The 27,314-nt window shown below is 43.3% G+C and overlaps 1 protein-coding gene across 1 annotated transcript; it reads right to left on the bottom strand.

Moving 5' to 3' along the window:
- Nucleotides 1–56: 56 nt before the first annotated feature.
- Nucleotides 57–21,905, bottom strand: LOC143770467 (phospholipase A2 inhibitor NAI-like). The gene is made up of 5 exons (XM_077260107.1): nucleotides 21,749–21,905; nucleotides 17,482–17,595; nucleotides 15,546–15,692; nucleotides 3,164–3,304; nucleotides 57–308 (listed from the first exon to the last, which is right to left on the bottom strand). The coding sequence occupies exons 1-5, from the start codon at nucleotides 21,801–21,803 to the stop codon at nucleotides 115–117; spliced, it is 651 nt and encodes a 216-aa protein (XP_077116222.1). The 5' UTR covers nucleotides 21,804–21,905; the 3' UTR covers nucleotides 57–114.
- Between the last annotated feature and the right edge of the window lie 5,409 nt (nucleotides 21,906–27,314).

Raw genomic sequence — 27,314 nt, 5'->3', positions numbered from 1 at the left:
CTTCTCTACCTGGGCAATTCACAGGTAAGATTCAAATAGGATTAAACAAAACTCTATATTGTACACAATTTTAATCGTTTTTAGTCTCATGCACCTGAGGATCCCTGATAACTGTTAGAAGAACAACTTCAGCAGTAGAAGACACACGATAACTGGAGTCAGTAGAACTTTATGGACACTTAAGCCACCATCGGTGCAGAAAATCTTCACTTCGGTTACTACACCTCCAATATTTTGGTACTGGCTGCCAAGATCACAGATGGATTTTGTTGCACACCCCCTCATGGCTGTGGAAACTGGATTTGACCCTGTAAAGATGCAAATTAAACCCAATATTAACCCTCATATAAGAACATGGTTTGACCTTAAACTTGGCCTCATTTACAGTAGGGACAATTTTCTGCCTACGTTTCATTCCATATATTATCCTGCTTCATAAATAATAATTTTTTTATATCAGTGTTCAGAAAAGAGGTTTTTTGGAGTACAGTTATCTCTGGGTCACCGGAGTGGAAATGACTACTACAAATAAATGAAGGGGAGGAGCTTCCTACTGCACATGCTCACAAGCCCCTGTTCCATCTAAGGCAGGATTCTTACATTGTAATGTACACTAATTATTTTCTCTCTAGACAAAATTACCGTCTTTTTCAGATTGTAAGATGCACCTATTTCCCCCAAAATTTTGGGGGAAAATGGGGGTGAATCTTATAATCCGAATATAGCTAACCAGGTATGATGGACTGGGGTCCCAGAGAGGCTGCTCCAGGAAGCTGGCGGCGGTGGCAGGAATGGGGCGATGCTATGAGTCCCAGGCTGGAAGGATGAGGTGTTAGGCAGTGCGACGGGGCCGCAGGCTCCGGGAGGTCACAAAATGTCGGTGGAGCCCCCACCGACGCAAGAGAAATCTTGTATGCGATTGTGGGAAGAGGAGATAAGAGGGGAGTAGAGAAGGAGATCTTGTGAGGATCGGAGGTTGCGTGTAGGTAAGTACCGGGAGAGGAGGTCACAGATGTATGGAGGAGACAGGTTGTGGATGGCTTTGTACATCATGGTTAGGGTTTTGTACTGGAGTCTCTGGGTAATGGGGAGCCAGTGAAGGGATTGACAGAGGGGAGGGGCCGGGGAATAGCGGGGGGACAGGTGGATTAGTCGGGCAGCAGAGTTTAGAATAGATTGGAGGGGTGCGAGAGTGTTTGAGGGGAGGCCACAGAGCAGAAGGTTGCAGTAGTTAAGGCGGGACATGATGAGGGCATGGACTAGGGTTTTTGCAGATTCTTGGTTTAGGAATGTACGAATCCCTGAAATATTTTTGAGTTGAAGGCGGCAGGAAGTGGAAAAGGCTTGGATATGTGGTTTGAAGAAGAGATCAGTGTCAAGGAATACCCTGAGACAGCGAGCTTGTGGGACTGGGGGAGAGTGGGCAGCCGTTTACTGTAATGGATAGGTTCATTGGGGGGTCGCGTGAGATGGGGGAAAGATGATGAATTCTGTTTTGTCCATGTTAAGTTTTAGAAATCTAGCGGAGAAGAAGGATGAAATAGTGGACAGACATTGAGGGATTCTGGTTAGTAGGGTGGTGATATCTGGTCCAGAGAGGTAGATTTGTGTGTAATCAGCATAAAGAAGATACTGAAAACTGTGAGATTCTATGAGCTGTCCCAGGCCAAAGGTGTAAATGGAGAAGAACAGGGGCCCTAGAACTGAACCTTGCGGGACTCTGACAGATAGGGGGTGAGGTGAGGAGGTGGTTTGCTTATTTTTTTTTCTATTTTCAGAGAACCCCTTTAACAATTAGTAATTTTTTTTTAATCCCTTCCTGACGTGGCCACTTTCCATTTTTGCGTTTTGATTTTTCAGCCCTTTTTTCCCTGAGCAATAACTTTTTAGTTTTTCTTTCCTCATAGATGTATCATGGCTTGTTTTTTGCAAGATGAGTTGTACTTTTGAATGAAACTATTTATTTTACAACACATTCTACTGGAAAATGAGAAGAAAAATCCAAGTTAGAAGAAATTATGTAAAAAAAAAGCAAACAAAACTTCTAACATTGTTTTTTGGGAACTGTTTTTACGATATATATTTTGTGGTAAAAATGACATTGCAAAATTATTTTGCTCATCAGTTTGATTATGGCAATACCAAACATGTCCAGCTTTTTTATTATTTTGGCAGTGAAAAAAAATTAGAAATATGCAAAAAAATGTTTGAGGGTTGTATCGTCAATTTCAGAGACCCGTAACATTTTTATTTTTCAGTCAATGGTGTTGTGTGATGGTTTATTTTTTACAGGACGAGACGTTTTTATACATACCATTTTGGGATAGATGTTTTGATTGCTTGTTAGAGCATTTTTGGTGGACATGCAAAAATAAAAAAAAAATTGTCTTTCTTGATTTTTTTTGTTTACGGTGTTTTACAAATCTGGTTAATTATTTTTATATTTTGATAAAGCAAATTTTTATTAAAGAAGCGATATATATATTTTTTTAATTTTGTTATATTTTTATTTTTCAATGGTTGAAAAGTGGGGAGATTTGAACTATTATTTTTTTTATATCTTTTTTAAACATTTTCTTTTACTTTTCCTTGTTCTTAATAGTCCCTTTAGGGGACTATAAGCTGATCACTTGTGCTATATAGAGCAGTAGTGTAGCATTGCTGCACACAGTATAAAGCACAGTCTCCTTTGTAGCCCAGCCACAGGCATGGTTTCAAAGGAGCTTCGTAATGGCAAGCACGGGAGTCTTCAGCAGACCCCTGGCTGTCACAGCAACCCATCAGCAACCCGCGATCACATAACCGGCATGCAGATGGGAGCAAGGAATGATGCACCCCATTGTTGGCATTTGGTAAATGCCGCTTTCAGAGTTTGACAGTGGCATTTAGCAGGTCAACATTAGTGGTCGGAGCTGTTAGATGCAGGTTCTGACTGTAATACGCAGCTATCTCCTGCCGAGTATGGGGCGGGCTCACGCCCGTGAGCCCGCTCCATACTCTCGCTTCTGACTTGCGTTGTGCATGTATGGCTCATGTCGTGAAGGGGTAATAATATGCCCAGCTCATAATTTTGCTGACCTTACAATGAAGAGACACCTAGTGCTCACGGTTTCTGAAATCATACCTGAAGGGTTCATCAATATTGGTTTTTGGTTTCCTTTACCTGTTATTTTTGTAGTTTGGAGAATACACTTTTTCTCATCTCCGGTGCATTGCATAGTATTGGAAGTGTAACACCAGGTGGAGTCAGGGGATGTGCAGGTTCGGCATACCAGTCCATTCTGGGTAGAATTCCGTGATGGTACTAGAGCCGAAGAGGAGAAAGAGAGAAGAAAAAACAGGTTTTAACGCTATATTGTTTTCCATGTATGAATTTATGAAGAACTTTGATCATTCCTTCAACCTTCTATTTGGTAAAAAGTTAATCCTTCTGCCAAAGATGACAGTATTAACAATCACAACAATTTTATTTTGCCCAGGATCCCGCTCTTCTGGGAAGTATTTTTACAACATTTTTTGATTCGTCTGTGGAAATTGTTGCCTTCATACAGAAGAAAATTTGTAGGGTCAGACCTTGATGTTGGGTGGATCACAATCTCCAGTCTTGGATGGAGCTGACGTCCGGGCTCTGTCGGCCACTCATATTCTTCCTTCCATGCCTGTATGGAGCTTGTGCACTGGGCACAGTTATGGGGAACAGAAAAGGGTCTTCCCCAAACTGTTCCCACAAAGCTGAAGCTACAATTGTCCACAATGTCTTGTGTTGTGAATTTGGTTTTTGGGCTCCCCCGGTGGTCGCTGGTGGTACTGGACTTGTGTGCTTCACTTTCTCTGTTCACCTGGGGGGGGCTTCTGTCTCCTTTTTGGGGGAATTTCCCTAGAGGTAAGCCAGGTCTGTTTTTTCCTCCATTAGGGTTAGTTAGTTCTCAGGCTGGCGCTGGGCATCTAGGGATAAAACGTAGGTACGTCACCCGGCCACTGTTAGTTGTGTGGTAGGTTTAGCTCACGGTCAGCTCGAGATTCCATCACCCAAGAGCTAGTCTGTTATTTAAGTTCTCTGACGTTTCCTTGCCATTGGGAACCATGACAGTATGGCCGGCCAAGGGTTAAAACCGTTGGCAGAGGAAAGGAGAGAAAAAGAAGTCTGCAGATTTTTTTTTTTTTTTTTTTTCTTCTGAGCTTGCTCTATAGTTGACTCAGTTGCATTTCTGCTCTAATTGCAGCCTTTGCCTCTCTCTCTCCTTCTAATCCTTGAATGGCTCTGATCTCACCTGATTAAAATGGATCCTCAGAGTTTGGCTACAGGTTTGAATAATCTTGCTACGAAGGTTCAAAATTTACAGGATTTTGTTATTCATGCTCCTATATCTGAACCTAGAATTCCTATACCAGAATTTTTCTCCGGGGATAGATCTCGTTTCCTGAATTTCAAATATAATTGTAAATTATTTCTTTCCCTGAGATCTCGCTCCGCTGGAGATCCCGCACAGCAGGTTAGGATAGTAATTTCCTTGCTGCGGGGTGACCCTCAAGACTGGGCATTTGCATTGGCACCCGGGGATCCTGCGTTGCTCAATGTGGATGCGTTTTTTCTGGCTTTGGGGTTGCTTTATGAGGAACCTAATTTAGAGATTCAGGCTGAAAAAACCTTGATGGCCCTATCTCAAGGGCAAGATGAAGCTGAAATATACTGCCAAAAATTTCGTAAATGGTCTGTGCTTACTCAGTGGAATGAGTGCGCCCTGGCGGCGAATTTCAGAGAGGGTCTCTCTGATGCCATTAAAGATGTTATGGTGGGGTTCCCTGCACCTACAGGTCTGAATGAGTCCATGACAATGGCTATTCAGATTGATCGGCGTTTGCGGGAGCGCAAACCTGTGCACCATTTGGCGGTGTCTTCTGAGAAGGCTCCAGAAAATATGCAATGTGATAGAATTCTGTCCAGAAGCGAACGGCAGAATTTTAGGCGAAAAAATGGGTTGTGCTTCTATTGTGGTGATTCAACTCATGTTATATCAGCATGCTCTAAACGTACAAAAAAAGTTGATAAGTCTATTTCAATTGGCACTTTACAGTCTAAGTTTATTTTGTCTGTGACCTTGATTTGTTCATTATCGTCAATTACCGCGGATGCCTATGTCGACTCTGGCGCCGCTTTGAGTCTAATGGATTGGTCCTTTGCCAGGCGCTGTGGGTTTGATCTAGAGCCTCTGGAAGTTCCTATACCTCTGAAGGGTATTGACTCTACACCATTGGCTAGTAATAAACCACAATACTGGACACAAGTGACTATGCGTATGAATCCAGACCATCAGGAGACGATTCGCTTCCTTGTGTTGTACAATCTACATGATGTTTTGGTGCTCGGATTGCCATGGTTACAATCTCATAACCCAGTTCTTGACTGGAAAGCAATGTCTGTGTTAAGCTGGGGATGTCAGGGGGCTCATTGGGACGTACCTTTGGTTTCCATTTCGTCATCTATTCCCTCTGAGATTCCGGAATTTTTATCTGATTATCGTGATGTTTTTGAGGAGCCTAAGCTTGGTTCACTACCTCCTCACAGAGATTGCGATTGTACCATAGATCTGATTCCGGGCAGTAAATTTCCAAAGGGTCGTTTATTTAATCTATCTGTACCTGAACATGCTGCTATGCGAGAATATATTAAGGAGTCCCTGGAAAAGGGACATATTCGTCCTTCTTCATCTCCCTTAGGAGCCGTTTTTTTCTTTGTATCTAAAAAAGATGGCTCTTTGAGGCCGTGTATTGATTATCGACTCTTGAATAAAATTACAGTCAGATATCAGTATCCTCTGCCACTGCTGACTGATTTGTTTGCTCGAATAAAAGGGGCTAAGTGGTTCTCTAAGATTGATCTCCGTGGGGCGTATAATTTGGTGCGAATTAAGCAGGGGGATGAGTGGAAAACCGCATTTAATACGCCCGAGGGCCATTTTGAGTATTTAGTAATGCCTTTTGGTCTTTCAAATGCCCCTTCAGTCTTTCAGTCCTTTATGCATGACATTTTCCGGGAATATTTGGATAAATTCATGATCGTGTATCTGGATGATGTTTTGATTTTTTCGGATGACTGGGATTCTCATGTCCAACAGGTCAGGAGGGTTTTTCAGGTTTTGCGGGCTAATTCCTTGTGTGTGAAGGGTTCTAAGTGTATTTTTGGGGTTCAAAAGATTTCTTTTTTGGGGTACATTTTTTCCCCCTCTTCCATTGAGATGGATCCTGTCAAGGTTCGGGCTATTTGTGATTGGACGCAACCTTCTTCGCTTAAGAGCCTTCAGAAATTTTTGGGCTTTGCTAATTTTTATCGTCGATTTATAACTGGTTTTTCTGATGTTGCTAAACCTTTGACTGATTTGACCAAAAAGGGTGCTGATGTTGCTGATTGGTCCCCTGCTGCTGTGGAGGCCTTTCGGGAGCTTAAGCGCCGCTTTTCTTCCGCCCCTGTGTTGCGTCAGCCTGATGTTACTCTTCCTTTTCAGGTTGAGGTCGATGCTTCCGAGATCGGAGCTGGGGCGGTCTTGTCGCAGAAAAGTTCCGATTGCTCCGTGATGAGACCTTGTGCGTTCTTTTCTCGAAAATTTTCGCCCGCCGAGCGAAATTATGATATTGGTAATCGGGAGCTTTTGGCTATGAAGTGGGCTTTTGAGGAGTGGCGTCATTGGCTTGAGGGGGCTAGACATCAGGTGGTGGTATTGACCGATCACAAGAATTTGATTTATCTTGAGTCTGCCAGGCGCCTGAATCCTAGACAGGCGCGCTGGTCGTTGTTTTTCTCTCGGTTTAATTTTGTGGTCTCATACTTACCAGGTTCCAAAAATGTGAAGGCGGATGCCCTTTCTAGGAGTTTTGAGCCTGATTTCCCTGGTGATTCTGAACCTACAGGTATCCTTAAGGATGGGGTGATATTATCTGCTGTTTCCCCAGACCTGCGACGGGCTTTGCAGGAGTTTCAGGCCGATAGACCTGATCGTTGCCCGCCTGGTAGACTGTTTGTTCCTGATGATTGGACCAGTAGAGTCATCTCGGAGGTTCATTCTTCTGCGTTGGCAGGTCATCCCGGGATCTTTGGTACCAGGGATTTGGTGGCTAGGTCCTTCTGGTGGCCTTCTCTGTCATGGTTCTCAATGGCAAGAGAACGTAGTAAAGCATACAAAAAGGACTAGCTCTTGGAAGATGGGAACTCGAGCTGACTGTGAGCTAAACCTACCGCACAAATAACAGTGGCCGGGTAGCGTGCCTACGTTTTATCCCTAGACGCCCAGCGCCAGCCGGAGAACTGACTGACCCTAGCAGAGGAAAATACAGACCTGGCTTACCTCTAGAGAAATTTTCCCCAAAAGGCAGACAGTAGCCCCCACATATATTGTCGGTGATTTCAGAGGAAATTGACATACGAAGTATGAAGATAGGTTTAGCAAATTGAGGTCCGCTTACTAGATAGTAGGAAGACAGAAAAGGGAACTTCACAGTCAGCTGAAAACCCTTTCAAAACACCATCCTGAAATTACTTTAAGACTCTAATATCAACTCATGACACCAGAGTGGCAATTTCAGCTCACAAGAGCTTCCAGCCTCAGAAATAATCAAACACAGAGAACTGGAACAAAAATGCAAAACAAACTTAGGACTACAAGTCCAACTTAGCTGATAGTAGTCTAGGAGCAGGAACATGCAACAGAAAGGCTTCTGGTAACATTGTTGGCCGGCATAGAAATGACTGAGGAGCAAGGTTAAATAGAAAACTCCCACATCCTGATGGAAACAGGTGAACAGAGGAGATGAAGCACACAAGTTCAGTACCACCAGTGACCACCGGGGGAGCCCAGAAACCAAATTCACAACAGTACCCCCCCCCTCAAGGAGGGGGCACCGAACCCTCACCAGAACCACCAGGGCGATCAGGATGAGCCCTATGAAAGGCACGGACCAAATCGGAGGCATGAACATCAGAGGCTGTCACCCAAGAATTATCCTCCTGACCGTAGCCCTTCCACTTGACCAGATACTGAAGTCTCCGTCTGGAAACACGGGAGTCCAAGATCTTCTCGACAACGTACTCCAACTCACCCTCAACCAACACCGGAGCAGGAGGCTCAACGGAAGGCACAACCGGTACCTCATACCTGCGCAACAATGACCGATGGAAGACATTATGAATAGAAAAAGATGCAGGGAGGTCCAAACGAAAGGACACAGGGTTAAGAATCTCCAATATCTTGTACGGGCCGATGAACCGAGGCTTAAACTTAGGAGAAGAAACCTTCATAGGGACAAAACGAGAAGACAACCACACCAAGTCCCCAACACAAAGACGAGGACCAGCACGACGACGGCGGTTGGCAAAATGCTGAGTCTTCTCCTGGGACAACTTCAAATTGTCCACCACATGCCCCCAAATCTGATGCAACCTCTCCACTACAGCATCCACTCCAGGACAATCCGAAGACTCCACCTGACCGGAAGAGAAACGAGGATGAAACCCCGAATTACAGAAGAAAGGAGAAACCAAGGTGGCAGAACTAGCCCGATTATTGAGGGCAAACTCCGCCAAGGGCAAAAAGGCAACCCAATCATCCTGATCCGCAGACACAAAACACCTCAAATAAGTCTCCAAGGTCTGATTAGTTCGCTCGGTCTGGCCATTAGTCTGAGGATGGAAAGCAGATGAAAAAGACAAATCAATGCCCATCCTAGCACAGAACGCTCGCCAAAATCTAGACACGAATTGGGTTCCCCTGTCAGAAACGATATTCTCCGGAATACCATGCAAGCGAACCACATTTTGAAAAAACAGAGGAACCAGCTCGGATGAGGAAGGCAATTTAGGCAAGGGGACCAAATGGACCATCTTAGAGAAACGGTCACACACCACCCAGATGACAGACATCTTCTGAGAAACAGGGAGATCAGAAATAAAATCCATGGAGATGTGAGTCCAAGGCCTCTTCGGAATAGGCAAAGATAACAACAATCCACTAGCCCGAGAACAACAAGGCTTGGCCCGAGCACAAACATCACAAGACTGCACAAAACCTCGCACATCTCGCGACAGGGAAGGCCACCAGAAGGACCTAGCCACCAAATCCCTGGTACCAAAGATTCCAGGATGACCAGCTAACGCAGAAGAATGGACCTCCGAGATGACTCTACTGGTCCAATCATCAGGAACAAACATTCTACCAGGCGGGCAACGATCAGGTCTATCCGCCTAAAACTCCTGCAAGACCCGTCGCAAGTCTGGGGAAACAGCAGATAATATCACTCCATCCTTAAGGATACCTGTAGGTTCAGAATTACCAGGGGAATCAGGCTCAAAACTCCTAGAAAGGGCATCCGCCTTCACATTTTTAGAACCCGGAAGGTAAGAAACCACAAAATTAAACCGAGAGAAAAATAACGACCAGCGCGCCTGTCTAGGATTCAGGCGCCTGGCAGACTCAAGATAAATCAAATTCTTGTGGTCGGTCAATACCACCACCTGATGTCTAGCCCCCTCAAGCCAATGACGCCACTCCTCAAAAGCCCACTTCATAGCCAAAAGCTCCCGATTACCAATATCATAATTTCGCTCAGCGGGTGAAAATTTACGAGAAAAGAACGCGCAAGGTCTCATCACGGAGCAGTCGGAACTTTTCTGCGACAAAAGCGCCCCAGCTCCGATTTCTGAAGCGTCGACCTCAACCTGAAAAGGAAGAGTAACATCAGGCTGACGCAATACAGGGGCGGAAGAAAAGCGGCGCTTAAGCTCCCGAAAGGCCTCCACAGCAGCAGGGGACCAATCAGCAACATCAGCACCCTTCTTAGTCAAATCAGTCAACGGTTTAGCAACATCAGAAAAACCAGTTATAAATCGACGATAAAAATTAGCAAAGCCCAAAAACTTCTGAAGGCTCTTAAGAGAAGAGGGTTGCGTCCAATCACAAATAGCCTGAACCTTGACAGGGTCCATCTCAATGGAAGAGGGGGAAAAAATGTACCCCAAAAACGAAATCTTTTGAACCCCAAAAACGCACTTAGAACCCTTTACACACAAGGAATTAGAGCGCAAAACCTGAAAAACCCTCCTGACCTGTTGGACATGAGAGTCCCAGTCATCCGAAAAAATCAAAATATCATCCAGATACACAATCATAAATTTATCCAAATATTCACGGAAAATGTCATGCATAAAAGACTGAAAGACTGAAGGGGCATTTGAAAGACCAAAAGGCATTACTAAATACTCAAAATGGCCCTCAGGCGTATTAAATGCGGTTTTCCACTCATCCCCCTGCTTAATTCGCACTAAATTATACGCCCCACGAAGATCAATCTTAGAGAACCACTTGGCCCCCTTTATTCGAGCAAACAAATCAGTCAGCAGTGGCAAAGGATACTGATATTTAACCGTGATTTTGTTCAAAAGCCGATAATCAATACACGGCCTCAAAGAGCCATCTTTTTTAGAACCAAAGAAAAAACCGGCTCCTAAGGGAGATGACGAAGGACGAATATGTCCCTTTTCCAAGGACTCCTTAATATATTCCCGCATAGCAGCATGTTCAGGCACAGATAGATTAAATAAACGACCCTTTGGAAACTTACTGCCCGGAATCAGATCTATAGTACAATCGCACTCTCTGTGCGGAGGTAGTGAACCAATTTTAGGCTCCTCAAAAACGTCACGATAATCAGATAAAAATTCCGGAATCTCAGAGGGAATAGATGACGAAATGGAAACCAAAGGAACGTCCCCATGAGTCCCCTGACATCCCCAGCTTAACACAGACATTGCTTTCCAGTCGAGGACTGGGTTATGAGATTGCAGCCATGGCAATCCAAGCACCAACACATCATGTAGATTATACAACACAAGGAAGCGAATAATCTCCTGGTGATCCGGATTAATACGCATAGTTACTTGTGTCCAGTATTGTGGTTTATTACTAGCCAATGGCGTGGAGTCAATACCCTTCAGAGGTATAGGAACTTCCAGAGGCTCTAAATTAAACCCACAACGTTTGGCAAAGGACCAATCCATAAGACTCAAAGCGGCGCCAGAGTCGACATAGGCGTCCGCGGTAATAGACGATAAAGAGCAAATCAGGGTCACAGATAGAATAAACTTAGACTGTAAAGTGCCAATTGAAACAGACTTATCAACCTTCCTAGTACGTTTAGAGCATGCTAATATAACATGAGTTGAATCACCACAATAGAAGCACAACCCATTTTTTCGCCTAAAATTCTGTCATTCGCTTCTAGACAGAATTCTATCACATTGCATAATCTCTGGCGCCTTCTCAGTAGACACCGCCAAATGGTGCACAGGTTTGCGCTCCCGCAAACGCCGATCAATCTGAATAGCCATTGTCATGGACTCATTCAGACCTGTAGGCACAGGGAACCCCACCATAACATCTTTAATGGCATCAGAGAGACCCTCTCTGAAATTCGCCGCCAGGGCGCACTCATTCCACTGAGTAAGCACAGACCACTTACGAAATTTTTGGCAGTATATTTCAGCCTCATCTTGCCCTTGAGACAGGGCCATCAAGGCTTTTTCAGCCTGAATCTCTAAATGAGGTTCCTCATAAAGCAACCCCAAAGCCAGGAAAAACGCATCCACATTGAGCAACGCAGGATCCCCTGGTGCCAAAGCAAATGCCCAATCCTGAGGGTCGCCCCGGAGCAAGGAAATCACAATCCTGACCTGCTGTGCAGGATCTCCAGCGGAGCGAGATCTCAGAGACAAAAATAATTTACAATTATGTTTGAAATTCTGGAAGCGAGATCTATCCCCGGAGAAAAATTCAGGTAAAGGAATTCTAGGTTCAGATATAGGAGCATGAATTACAAAATCCTGTAAACTTTGAACCTTCATAGCGAGATTATTCAAACCTGTAGCTAAACTCTGAGGATCCATTTTAATCAGGTGAAATCAGAACCATTCAATGATTAGAAGGAGAGAGAGACGAAGGCTGCAGTAAGCAGAGATGCTAGTGAATCAACTAATGAGCAAACTCAGGAAAAAAAAAAAAAATTCTCTGCAGACTTCTTTTCTCTCCTTTCTTCTGCCAATTATTTTAACCCTTGGCCGGCCAAACTGTCATTGTTCTCAATGGCAAGAGAACGTAGTAAAGCATACAAAAAGGACTAGCTCTTGGAAGATGGGAACTCGAGCTGACTGTGAGCTAAACCTACCGCACAAATAACAGTGGCCGGGTAGCGTGCCTACGTTTTATCCCTAGACGCCCAGCGCCAGCCGGAGAACTGACTGACCCTAGCAGAGGAAAATACAGACCTGGCTTACCTCTAGAGAAATTTTCCCCAAAAGGCAGACAGTAGCCCCCACATATATTGTCAGTGATTTCAGAGGAAATTGACATACGAAGTATGAAGATAGGTTTAGCAAATTGAGGTCCGCTTACTAGATAGTAGGAAGACAGAAAAGGGGACTTCACAGTCAGCTGAAAACCCTTTCAAAACACCATCCTGAAATTACTTTAAGACTCTAATATCAACTCATGACACCAGAGTGGCAATTTCAGCTCACAAGAGCTTCCAGCCTCAGAAATAATCAAACACAGAGAACTGGAACAAAAATGCAAAACAAACTTAGGACTACAAGTCCAACTTAGCTGATAGTAGTCTAGGAGCAGGAACATGCAACAGAAAGGCTTCTGGTAACATTGTTGGCCGGCATAGAAATGACTGAGGAGCAAGGTTAAATAGAAAACTCCCACATCCTGATGGAAACAGGTGAACAGAGGAGATGAAGCACACAAGTTCAGTACCACCAGTGACCACCGGGGGAGCCCAGAAACCAAATTCACAACACTTCTCTGTCTCGAGATGTACGAGTTTTTGTGCAGTCTTGTGATGTTTGTGCTCGGGCCAAACCTTGTTGTTCTCGGGCTAGCGGATTGTTGTTATCTTTGCCTATTCCAAAGAGGCCTTGGACTCACATCTCTATGGATTTTATTTCTGATCTCCCTGTTTCTCAGAAAATGTCTGTCATCTGGGTGGTGTGTGACCGTTTTTCAAAGATGGTTCATTTGGTGCCCTTGCCTAAGTTGCCGTCCTCTTCCGAGTTGGTTCCTCTGTTTTTTCAAAATGTGGTTCGCTTGCATGGTATTCCGGAGAATATCGTTTCTGACAGGGGGACCCAGTTCGTGTCTAGATTTTGGCGGGCGTTCTGTGCTAGGATGGGCATTGATTTGTCTTTTTCGTCTGCGCTCCATCCTCAGACTAATGGCCAGACTGAGCGAACTAATCAGACCTTGGAGACTTATTTGAGGTGTTTTGTGTCTGCGGATCAGGATGACTGGGTTGCCTTTTTGCCGTTGGCGGAGTTTGCCCTCAATAATCGGGCTAGTTCTGCCACTTTGGTTTCTCCTTTCTTTTGCAATTCGGGGTTTCATCCTCGCTTTTCTTCTGGTCAGGTGGAGTCTTCGGATTGTCCTGGAGTGGATACTGTGGTGGATAGGTTGCATCGGATTTGGGGACAGGTGGTGGACAATTTGGAGTTGTCCCAGGAGAAGACTCGGCATTTTGCTAACCGCCGTCGTCGTGTTGGTCCTCGTCTTCGTGTTGGGGACTTGGTGTGGTTGTCTTCTCGTTTTGTCCCTATGAGGGTTTCTTCTCCTAAGTTTAAGCCTCGGTTCATCGGCCCGCATAAGATTTTGGAGATTCTTAACTCTGTGTCCTTTCGATTGGACCTCCCGGCATCTTTTTCTATCCATAATGTCTTCCATCGGTCATTATTGCGCAGGTATGAGGTACCGGTTGTGCCTTCCGTTGAGCCTCTCGCTCCGGTGTTGGTTGAGGGTGAATTGGAGTACGTTGTGGAGAAGATCTTGGACTCCCGTGTTTCCAGACGGAAACTTCAGTATCTGGTCAAGTGGAAGGGCTACGGTCAGGAGGATAATTCTTGGGTGACAGCCTCTGATGTTCATGCCTCTGATTTGGTCCGTGCCTTTCATAGGGCTCATCCTGATCGCCCTGGTGGTTCTTGTGAGGGTTCGGTGCCCCCTCCTTGAGGGGGGGGTACTGTTGTGAATTTGGTTTTTGGGCTCCCCCGGTGGTCGCTGGTGGTACTGGACTTGTGTGCTTCACTTTCTCTGTTCACCTGTTTCCATCAGGATGTGGGAGTATCCTGTTTAGCCTTGCTGCTCAGTTATTCTAGTGCCGGCCATCAATGTAACCAGAGCCTTTCTGTTGCATGTTCCTGCTTCTAGACTACTATCAGCTAAGTTGGACTCTTAGTCCTAAGTTTGTTTGCATTTTTGTTCCAGTTCACAGTTATGTTATGTTTCTGTAGCTGGAAGCTCTTGTGGGCCGAAATTACCACTCCGGTGTCATGAGTTGATACATGAGTCTTAAAGTAATTTCTGGATGGTATTTTAATAGGGTTTTCAGCTGACCGTGAAGTTCCCTATTGTATCTTCTTACTATCTAGTAAGCGGACCTCGCTTTGCTGAACCTACCTTCATACTGCGTATGTCTTTTCCTCTGAACTCACCGTCAATATATGTGGGGGGCTTCTGTCTCCTTTTTGGGGGAATTTCCCTAGAGGTAAGCCAGGTCTGTTTTTTCCTCTATTAGGGTTAGTTAGTTCTCCGGCTGGCGCTGGGCGTCTAGGGATAAAACGTAGGTACGTCACCCGGCCACTGTTAGTTGTGTGGTAGGTTTAGCTCATGGTCAGCTCGAGATTCCATCACCCAAGAGCTAGTCTGTTATTTAAGTTCTCTGACGTTTCCTTGCCATTGGGAACCATGACAGTCTTGTGCTGAAGATTAAGATTTCCCATCACTGGAACTGAGAGGCTGAGGCCGACCTCCGTTAATGGTCCCTAGCATTATCCCCCTCCAACATCTGTACTTGGGGCACAATGCGGTCATGGGGTAATGTCCTCCTGGTGTAACCAAACCCAGACGCAGATAGATTAGTGCGATCCATCACTGCACAGAACACGTCTCCTCCACAGTCCAGTGGATGCATCTTTACACTAGTCCATTCGATGCTCAGCATTGTCCTTAGGGATGTGAGGCTGCATGCATCTGCTCAGCCATGAAGCTTCTGGCGGGGGTGCAGTTTTTCTGCTGAGGAGGTCTGGATTTTGCAGTTATGGGGTCAGTAGAGCAGTGATAATTTTTCTGCCCTCTGCTCCTCAGCAGTCAGTCACTACCCTCTTTAACTTTACAGGGGAGTTGCTGCGGATTCTTTCACTTCTCAATAATATCTCTCACATGCTGGAAGATTCAGAAGGAAGAAATGTCATGAACGGACTTGTTTCCCCGGTGGCTCCTATTACAGGACCGCGCTGGTATCAGTGAGCTCTGCACCACCGGCTGTTCTGTCACATGGTAGTAAAGGCAGATGGCAGCTGGAGGTTACACACTGGGGGGCCAAGGGGCTGTATTTTATATACCAGTGTCAAGGGGCCAGAAGATATACACTGGGGACAATGGGGCTGAAGGAGAAACAACGCAATATTTCCTTATTTAAATTCCAAGTGCAAGTAGAAACAAATGACTTACATGAAGGAGTTAAAGGAGCACAGTTGTCAAAGTGGCAACATGAAGCCCCCATTCTGTATTTTATCTGCTGTACAGTCATGCTGCCTATCAAGCGACATTCAGATGAAAGTGCGCAAGTCCTGACCACAGCCCCGGTTGTCGATCCACCTACAAATAATCATAGCAAATCATTTTAATTCCTACAGTGACACCACAGGTTAAACTGAGTATTACACAGTGTCCATTTAAATCAATGGGTTTTGTGATGCATAAATGAAGTCCTCCAGAATGAGAGACTCTACACTCAGGCCAAGAGATCTGGAGCCTAAACAAATAAATCAATTTCTATAATACGATTTATGGAAATGGATTTTCTATAGTCTAACAACCCCTTCAATTCATTGTAGCATGGTGATGAGAGATGGGAGGTCTGCATTTTGTCTTAGTCCCGTCCATACATAACATGAACATAAAGGTTTTTTTAAAAAGCATTACTACAGTAGAGTTTATTTTTAATAAAGATAAAAATAAACATTAGAGAATTGGAAGAAGAGAGAAACACAATGAGGTTTAAGGTAAAACCAGGTAATTCCATTCACTTCATAGTCCTCGAGGTGTTAGAACTGAGTCAACTAGCCCCAACAAAGCTCAAAAAAGTAGAACGGAACACAGCACTTTACATGATATATAGTGTCAAAAAGTAATATTATTTATCCATCAAATGTCATAAAAACAGCGTCGTTTTGACTCCTGTCTGAGTCTTTTTTAAGCTTGAAGACTCAAACTAGAGTTGAAACGTTGCTAATTTTATGATGATTGAAGAATATGGAACTAGATGGAGGCCGGATGCTATCGCATCGGGAGGGCGGTAATGTTGCGATGGGGGCAGGCTTTACAGCGTTGAGAATCTCTCCCTTACATGTGCTCAGCCACCTATACACATGGTGGCAGACTTAGCAGCGTTGAGAATCTCTCCCCCCCATACATTTTGTGAGGTAAAATATATTTTAAAAACAGTCAGTGAAATATTTTGCCTCACAAAATGAATCCACTGTGATCCCATGCTGTAATGTCAGTATTGTCTTTTGCTTCCTTGCCTGTATGCTCCATACACGGTCAGACACACAATTTTTAAAATGAACTTTCGTTCGTGGGAAAACCCCTTTAATGTGACCGGCTTCCTCTGCCTGTAGACACGTCGCACATCTGCCGCCGGGATCAGCTGAATGATTCACTGCACCTGCGCATAATTCACGCAGGCGCAGTAAATCAGACCACCGCCATCTTTGTGCAGACAGATAGTGGTGGTCACATTAAAACTGCGCATGCTCTCCTCCTGTACAAAGATGGCGGCAGTCAGTGAATCATTCGGCTGATCCCGGCGGCGGGGTGTTCGCGACGGTGTTCCGTTCCGTGCCAAAGGCTGCGTGAGTGTCTGAGTGTGAGTGTGTGTGAGTGAGTGAGTGTGTGATTGTGTGATTGTGTGCGTGTGGTGCGTACGGCGTATAGAGTGTGTGTGTGTGGTGCGATGGTGTTCCCCTGGTGGTACCGCTCAATAGGTTGGTACCAGCAGCAGTTTCCATATTGAGACACCCTTCGCTAGGGTGTCCCAATATGGCAGTTGGTGAACTTCATCTGCTTGGAATTCTGGGATACGGTTGGTGACATCTGGATGGAACAGGAAATGAAAACATTACAAGGCAATTATATAAATAAGATTACTTTTTGATACTATATACCCAGTGAAGTGCTGTGGTACATTCTACTTTTTGAAAAATTAACATTAGTACAACCTGTAAAATACTTATTGTAATACTTATTGGGGGAATCTTATTGAATGATTTTACAGCAATTCTAACATGGATTTTCAAAGTAAGTACATCGGCTTCCATATGTCTAAAAAATCTATTTATTAAAGTACAAAGTTCATATTGTGATATGTAATCATATAACTCACCAACAGCTATTTCTGTATATGCGGTGCCACAAACTAAACCTGAAGGACAATTCACACTGCTGCCTGTGCATGTAGATGTTGCAGATATACACTGTGTACACGAGAGGGCATAACCTAAATCACAAACAGCGCATCAGTCAGCACTTTGCTCTACTACAATGTTATAGTATTTACCAACAAATTTTGGAACTAATTCAAATGTATTCTTAGTTTACATTAGTTTATAACTTTATTATTATTATTATTATTATTATTATTATTATTGTTAATAATAATATTAATAATAATTAGAGATGGACGAACCCGATCAGTAAAGTTTGGGGTCTGTAGCCAACACCCACTGCTTGAGCACGGACCCCGAATATGAACTTCACCAGGAAGAATTTGCTGCATATCTCGGACGGGACTCACCAATGCAAGTCAATGGATGCGAGAAAATAAATGTACAGCACTCGCACCATGTGAGTGCTGTCCGTTTTTTACGCACAGGTGTCCTTTGAAAAGCCATCAATTCATATGCGGCTACTGTAAAAATCACACTGACAGGTTATAATAGAAAAGATAGAATAGATATATACACATAGAATACATATATATATATATATATATATATATATATATACATGTCAGTAACACACACACACATATATATGTATTGATATTACATGGATAAAAAGATAGAAGAATAGCTGGTAATTCATTTGCCAGGTCCTGTAAATTCACTGCAGGAGCTGACAGGATAAAAGAGATGGATTACATACCGTAAATACATACAGAATAGGTAGATATATAGATGTCAGTGACAAATACAATTAGTACAGTGTGTGTGCGAATTAAGTGACATGTATGTAATTAATAAAAGATTAGCGCAATTTTCAAAACCAGCAGAGGGAAAGCCGGCGACTGGGGGCAGATGTTTATAGCCTGGGAAGGGGTAATACCCATGGAGCTTCCCAGGCTATTAATATCAGTTCACAGCTGTATGCTTAGCCTTTACTGGCTATTAAAATGGGGGACCCTCAAAAAAAATGATGTGGGGTTCCCCCATAATTAATAACCAGCAAAGGCTATGCAGATAGCTGCAGGCTGATATTAATAGCCTAGGAAGTGACCATGGATATTGGCCCCCTCGGCTAAAAACATCAGCACTCAGCCGCCCCTGAAAAGGCCCATCTGTAAGATCCACCAATTCCGGCACTTAGCCTCGCTTTTCCCACTTGCCCTGTATTGGTGGCAAGTGGGGTAATAGTTGGGGTGTTGATGTCACCTTTGTGACATCAAGCCCCAAGGTAAGTAATGAAGATGCACCAATTAGATGCCCCCATTACTAACCTCATATAGTGAAATAGTAAATAAAACACAGACACCCATTAAAAAATCCTTAATTTGAAATAAACACACAGTCTCCTTTATTGTTCTTAATTAAACCATACTTACAACATCTGCTAATTCCCCGAAGCCCTCAACCTCCTGTAATAAATAAAAAATAATAAACCAACAATATACCCATACCTGTCCGGCGTTCAATCAGTCCCACGCTGTAATCCATATCTGGGGTATATACAGTTTGCAACCAGGAAGGTGCTAATGCGATCGTCCTGGCTGCAAACTACTGGGGATTGAATGAAATGCTGCTGGCGCAGCTGGCGTCACTAAGTCTGCACTCCCTCACAGCCTGAACACAGATGAACTTTTGAGTGTGGGAAAATGCTAGCTGATTTTCCCACGCTCAAGAGTTCAGTGTGGGTCAGGCTGTGAGGGAGCGCAGCATCAGTGACATCACCTGTATTCACTAAAGCTGTTCTCGCAGCCGGCATGAACTGCTGTAACTTCAGGACCATGGGAAAATGCCAAGGATTAGGTCACAGCAGTTCATGCTGGCTGCAAGAACAGCTTCAATGAATACAGGTGATGTCACTGATACTGCTCTACCTCACAGCCTGACCTAAACTAAACTCTTGAGCGTGGGAAAATCAACTGGCATTTTCCCATGCTCAAGAGTTCAGGCTGTGAGGGAGCGCAGCTTCAGTGATGTCAGCGCTAGTCACTGAAGCTGTGCCAGCAGCATTTTATTCATTCCTCAATAGTTTACAGCCGGGCCGGTTGCATTAGCACCACTCCCGGTTGTAAACTGTATATACCCCGGATATGGATTATGGCATGGGACTGACTGAACGCCGGACAGTTATAGGTATATTGGTGTTTTTTTATTTTTTACAGGAGATTTGGGGGGTCGCATGGATTAGCAGTAACAATAAAATGTTCAAACTGTGTTTATTGTTTTATTTCATTAAAATACTTTTTTCAGGCTGTGTCTTTTTTTAACCCATTAAAAACTATAGGATTAGTAATGGATAGGTGTCTTATTGACACCTCTCCATTACTAAGCCGGCTTGATGTCATCTTACAATACAATGGTGACATTAGCCCCTATTACCCCATATGCTACAGGGCAGTGGGAATACAGATGTGCCATTTCAGTGCCGGCTGTGAGCTGGTGTTTGTAGACAAGGGGGGGCAATAACCAAGGTCCCTTCCTAGGCTATGAATATCAGCCCGCAAGCTGTCTGCATAGCCTTTTCTGGCTATTAATTATAGGGGACTCCACATCATTTTTTTTGGGGTCCCTTATTTTAATAGCCAGTAAAGGCTAAATATACAACAGCCGGCTGATATTCATAGCATGGGAAGATCCATGGGTATTAACCCCTTCCTAAACTATACACATCGGCCCCCAGTCGCTGGCTTTCCCTCTCTTGTGCAGAAAATTGTGCTGGAGCCACGCCATTTTTTCCCCAAAAAAGATTATTTTATTAAATACATACATGTATTTAGCACACGCTAATTAGCACACATGCTATACTAATTGTATTGGTCACATACATCTAGTGTATATATCAAACTATTCTGCATGGATTTACTGTATGTAAACCATGTCTTCTATCCTTTCGGCTCCTGCATTGATTTTACAGAAGCCGACAAATGAATTACCGGCTAATCTTCTATCTATCTGTCGATGCAGTATAAATAAATATATATATATATATATATATATATATATATATATATATATATGTCACTGACACACACATATATATATATCTATTCTATGTGTATATACTGTATCTATTCTATCTATTCTATTATTTATAACCTATTCTATACTGTACGCGGCAGGTGATTTGCCGGCTTTTAATCTATCTATCTAATATATATGTTTTGAAGAATATTTGGTTTTAAAACGATGTGTACAGTTGTGTATTATAATGCGATTTTAACATGAGCTTTTACATACAGAGAATTTGCAATCGTATAGCAATCGCAATGCACTTGGATGTAAATCGGATGCTAGGTGTGAAAATCGCATTGTACTCGCATAGCACTCATTCGTTTTTCGGCCCGGAAATCGGACCATTTTATTTCTTACATATGGGTGTGAGCCCTGACGGTGCTAGTGGTGATCTCACAGAGGTTACCACAGTTCAGGGGCCCGGCAGGAACCTTAGCCTCAGTGACCTGTGGTAACTCGATGGCGCCATACTGTTGTGGTACCCAAATCAAACTTTTTTTCACTGTTCGGCTAAGCCCTCCAGACCTGAACATGCAGGGGTTCGCCCATCGCTAATAATAATCATTTGTGGTACTTGGTCGTGTGCTTTAGCCCCCCAAAAATATAAAGAGCAGAGCTAAAACTTCTGCTCCTGCAGTTTGCCAGGTACAATTCCAATCCTGACTGTCAGACACAGCTGTGGTCCAGGGTGCAAAGCAGTTAGCAATTGATAAGCAGTGAACAGAATAACATTAATTCCACAAATATAACAAGAAAACAAAATAGCTACACATATTAGGTCTCCATGCGAGTGTAATAACCTGGAGAATTAATTCAATTAGTTCTTTGGTGTGAAACGCAAACAATAAAAAAAATATGCAAAAATAAACTAAAGAAATTAAAAGAAAATCAGTGTTCAAATTGTACAAATTAATCAATAAGTTATTATGCCCAAAATGAAGGCTAAAAACTATTACAATGTATCCCAAATAAAACAAAGCCTCATGCTACAATAACAAATTATGGCTGCTAAAAAAGAGGATATGCAAAATTGAAAAAAAAAGGCTCGTCATTAAGGCCCATTCAGGCCTCATATCTTAATTTGTTAAAAATAATAATAGTAATAATAATAATACAACAACACGGTAATAAGGATTAAAAAAAAATTGACAAAAACAAAGCATAAATTCAAGTTTCAAGATTTTTGAAAAAACGTACTTGTTGCTGCGAGAGTAGAGAAGAGACTCAGAATTCCAATCAAGGATCTCATCATTCTGCCAGTGAAGATAGATCTTCTTGTGAGATGAAAACCTTGAATTAAGTATTTATATGGGTTTTGAGGGGTGGAGGTAGGATGGGCCTTGGGAATTCTACAGAAATATAAACCTACACAGTAATAAACAAAATCTCAAGTTGACTTCCTTATATTATCAAAGTTAAACATTTACTGCTATACATCCCAGTTTATGGAAGTAGCTTTAACCATGCACTTGGCAAAGTATCAGTCATTGTACAAGAGGGGGAGGTGAGCTGTGACATCACCTATTGTGAATGGTGGATCCTGTGTTATCTACTGTATATAGAGGTGTTATCAGTCATTGTACAGGAGGAGGAGGTGAGCTGTGACATCACCTATTGTGAATGGTGGATCCTGTGTTATCTACTGTATATAGAGGTGTTATCAGTCATTATACAGGAGGAGGAGGTGAGCTGTGACATCACCTATTGTGAATGGTGGATCCTGTGTTATCTACTGTAAATAGAGGTGTCATCAATCATTGTACTGGGGGAGGAGGTGAGCTGTGACATCTATTGTGAGTGGTGGATCCTGTGTTATCTACTGTATATAGAGGTGTTATCAGTCACTGTACAGAAGAAGGAGGTGAGTGTCATGGGGAGACTAGGTGGGCAAGAGCTAATAACCCGGGCCCCTGCAATTTCCCTCAGACTAGGGAAATCCTGACTGACCCTCTACCTAGAGTTTACACTGATGGTGTGCATGTCTAGGCCTCGAACCTCGCACTGTCTCCTGTTTCAACCCCAGGCTGAAACCACCGCCCACCACCCAGTGAAAAGATCATACACCAATACCCACAGTTAGAACAGACAAGGATAACGGAAAATATACACCACGCCGCAGTAACTCAGAAATACACTATAAATGTGCAGGGCAAAATAAATACAAATATAGGAAGGAGTAAATAAAACAAAGGGAAATACACCACCAGCAATGATACTCCAACTACTAGCTCACCACTCCAGACCGAGATAACAACGCACAAGACAGAAGCTATAATCGGCGACGCCCAATGTTCAGGAGAACTATTTAAAGGCCATGGGCATGGCCCAGCTTCCAATCCGAGCATCAGGTAAATTAACCCCGGACCAGCTAGATAAAATCTAGTCGACGCCAATGAGCACACAGTGGTCAAAAGCGGAATTACCGCTGTCTGTCGAACGACCTGGTCTGAACAGCGTCCGACATGACAGTGAGCTGTGACATCACCTATTGTGAATGGTGGATCCTGTGTTATCTACTGTATATAGAGGTGTTTTCAGTCATTGTACAGGAGGAGGAGGTGAGCTGTGACATCACCTATTGTGAATAGTGGATCCTGTGTTATCTACTGTATATAGAGGTGTTATCAGTCATTGTACAGGAGGAGGAGGTGAGCTGTGACATCAGCTATTGTGAATGGCGGATCCTGTGTTATCTACTGTATATAGAGGTGTTATCAGTCATTGTACAGGAGGAAGAGGTGAGCTGTGACATCACCTTTTTGAAAACTATGAGAGACAATTACCTTTCACAACTGGTTCAGGACCCAACAATAAGGGGGGCACCGCTAGACCTAATATTAACCAGCAGGTCAGACCGCATATCAAATATAAGAGTTGGGGGTCACTTGGGGAATAGTGATCACAAAATAATAAATTTTCATGCATCCTTTAATAAGATGGGTAGTAGAGGGGTTACAAGGACACTTAACTTCAGGAGGGCAAATTTTCAACGGATGAGAGAGGATCTTGGTGCAATTAACTGGGATGATATCCTGAGACATAAAAATATACAAATAAAATGGGAGACGTTTATTAGCATCCTGGATAGGACCTGTGCACAGTATATACCGTATGGGAATAAACATACTAGAAACAGGAGGAAACCAATATGGCTAAATAGAGCTGTAAGGGGCGCAATAAGGGACAAAAAGAAAGCATGTAGAGAATTAAAGGAAGTAGGTAGTGAGGAGGCATTAAATAAATACAAAAAATTAAATAAATTCTGTAAAAAGCAAATCAAGGCAGCAAAGATTGAGACAGAGAGACTCATTGCCAGAGAGAGCAAAAATAACCCCAAAATATTCTTTAACTACATAAATAGTAAGAAACGAAAAAATGATAGTGTTGGCCCCCTTAAAAATAGTCTGGGTGAAATGGTGGATGAGGATGAGGAAAAAGCCAATATGCTAAATGACTTTTTTCATCAGTATTTACAAAAGAAAATTCCATGGCAGACAATATGACTAGTGATAACAAAAATTCCCCATTAAGTGTCACCTGCTTAACCCAGCAGGAAGTACGGCGGCGTCTAAAAATCACTAAATTTGACAAATCTCCGGGCCCGGATGGGTACACCCCCGAGTACTGCAGGAATTAAGTACAGTTATTGATAGACCATTATTTTTAATCTTTAAAGAGTCCATAATAACAGGGTCTGTACCACAGGACTGGCGTATAGCAAATGTGGTGTCAATATTCAAAAAGGGGACAAAAACTGAACTCGGTAATTATAGGCCAGTAAGCTTCACCTCTACTGTGGGTAAAATCCTGAAGGGCATTCTAAGGGATGCTATACTGGAGTATCTGAAGAGGAATAACCTCATGACCCAGTATCAGCACGGGTTTACTAGGGACCGTTCATGTCAGACTAATTTGATCAGCTTCTATGAAGAGGTAAGTTCCGGACTGGACCAAGGGAACCCAGTAGATGTAGTGCATATGGACTTTTCAAAAGCTTTTGATACGGTGCCACACAAAAGGTTGATGCATAAAATGAGAATACTGGGGATAGGGGAAAATATGTGTAAGTGGGTTGAGAGCTGGCTCAGGGATAGGAAACAAAGGGTGGTTATTAATGGAGCACACTCGGACTGGGTCGCGGTTAGCAGTGGGGTACCACAGGGGTCAGTATTGGGCCCTTTTCTTTTTAACATATTTATTAATGACCTTGTAGGGGGCATTCAGAGTAGAATTTCAATATTTGCAGATGACACTAAACTCTGTAGGGTAATCAATACAGGGGAGGACAATTTTATATTACAGGATGATTTATGTAAACTAGAAGCTTGGGCTGATAAATGGCAAATGAGCTTTAATGGGGATAAATGTAAGGTCATGCACTTGGGTAGAAGTAATAAGATGTATAACTATGTGCTTAATTCTAAAACTCTGGGCAAAACCATCAATGAAAAAGACCTGGGTGTATGGGTGGATGACAAACTCATATTCAGTGGCCAGTGTCAGGCAGCTGCTACAAAGGCAAATAAAATAATGGGATGTATTAAAAGAGGCATAGATGCTCATGAGGAGAAGATAATTTTACCTCTATACAAGTCACTAGTTCGACCACACTTAGAATACTGTGTACAGTTCTGGTCTCCGGTGTATAAGAAAGACATAGCTGAACTGGAGCGTGTGCAGAGAAGAGCGACCAAGGTTATTAGAGGACTGGGGGGTCTGCAATACCAAGATAGGTTATTACACTTGGGGCTATTTAGTTTGGAAAAACGAAGACTAAGGGGTGATCTTATGTTAATGTATAAATATATGAGGGGACAGTACAAAGACCTTTCTGATGATCTTTTTAATCAGACCGGTGACAGGGACAAGGCGGCATCCTCTACGTCTGGAGGAAAAAAGGTTTAAGCATAATAACAGACGCGGATTCTTTACTGTAAGAGCAGTGAGACTATGGAACTCTCTGCCGTATGATGTTGTAATGAGGGATTCATTACTTAAATTTAAGAGGGGACTGGATACCTTTCTAGAAAAGTATAATGTTACAGGGTATATACACTAGATTCCTTGATAGGGCGTTGATCCAGGGAACTAGTCTGATTGCCGTATGTGGAGTCGGGAAGGAATTTTTTTCCCCAATGTGGAGCTTACTCTTTTCCACATGGGTTTTTTTTGCCTTCCTCTGGATCAACATGTTAGGGCATGTTAGGTTAGGCTATGGGTTGAACTAGATGGACTTCCTTCAACCTTAATAACTATGTAACTATGTAACCTATGAATGATGGATCATGTGTTATCTACTGTATATAGAGATGTTGTCAGTCATTGTACAGGAGGAGGAGGTGAGCGGTGACATCACCTATTGTGAATGGTGGATCCTGTGTTATCTACTGTATATAGAGGTTATCAGTCATTGTACAGGAGGAGGAGGTGAGCTGTGACATCACCTATTGTGAATGGTGGATCCTGTGTTATCTACTGTATATAGAGGTTATCAGTCATTGTACAGGAGGAGGAGGTGAGCTGTGACATCACCTATTGTGAATGGTGGATCCTGTGTTATCTACTGTATATAGAGGTTGTCAGTGATTGTACAGGAGGAGGAGGTGTGCTGTGACATCACCTATTGTGAATGGTGGATCCTGTGTTATCTACTGTATATAGAGGTGTTATCAGTTATTGTACAAGAGGAGGAGATGAGCTGTGATATCACCTATTGTGAATGGTGGATCCTGTGTTGTCTTCTGTATATAGAGGTGCTATCAGTCATTGTATAAGAGGAGGAGGTGAGCTGTGACATCACCTAGTGTGAATGGTGGAACCTGTGTTATCTACTGTATAAAGAGATGTTATCAGTCATTGTACAGGAGGAGGAGGAGGTGAGCTGTGACATCACCTATTGTGAATGGTGAATCCTGTGTTATCACCTGAATATAGAGGTGTTATCAGTCATTGTAAAGGAGGAGGAGGTGAGCTGTGATATCACCTAATGTGAATGGTGGAACCTGTGTTATCACACACACTAGAAATAGCCGTGGAGCGTACCTAACTCTCCCTAGATGCCTCTTCACAGCCTAAGAGCTAACTACCCCTAAAGATAGAAATAGCAGCCTACCTTGCCTCAGAGAAATTCCCCAAAGTAAAGGTAGCCCCCCACAAATATTGACTGTGAGTTAAGAGGAAGTAACAAACACAGGAATGAAACAGATTTTAGCAAAGGAGGCCGAATCTTCTCAAGACAGACAGAGGATAGGAAAGGGAACTATGCGGTCAGTATTAAAAACTACAAAAACCACGCAGAGTGTGCAAAAAGACCTCCACACCGGCTCATGGTGTGGAGGTGCAGCTCTGCACCCCCAGAGCTTCCAGCTAGCAAGGAAATATCACAATAGCAAGCTGGACTAGAAACATAGCATGTACTGAGAAATATATTCAAAAACCAATGAACAGCAAATGGACTAGCGAGGACTTAGCTTCTGCTGGAGTAGACAGGTCATCTGAGATATCCAAGAGAGATCTGAACCAGTACTGAGACATTGACAGCTGGCATGAACTAACGACCTGGGCAGAGTTAAATAGGGAAGCCAGCAGCAGCAATAAACGAGGGCAGCTGAGAAAGCCAACCTCAAAGATCAGCAATTCCACTTAAAGCCACCAGAGGGTGTCCAAGGACAGAACTCACCAAAGTACCATTCACAACCACAAGAGGGAGCCCGAGAACGGAATTCACAACAGTACCCCCCACTTGAGGAGGGGTCACCGAACC

This window comes from Ranitomeya variabilis, chromosome 4 (genome assembly GCF_051348905.1).
Source record: "Ranitomeya variabilis isolate aRanVar5 chromosome 4, aRanVar5.hap1, whole genome shotgun sequence".
NCBI lineage: Eukaryota > Metazoa > Chordata > Amphibia > Anura > Dendrobatidae > Ranitomeya > Ranitomeya variabilis.
The sequence above is the reverse complement of the archived record's forward strand: the minus strand, read 5'-3'. Positions and strand labels throughout refer to the sequence as shown.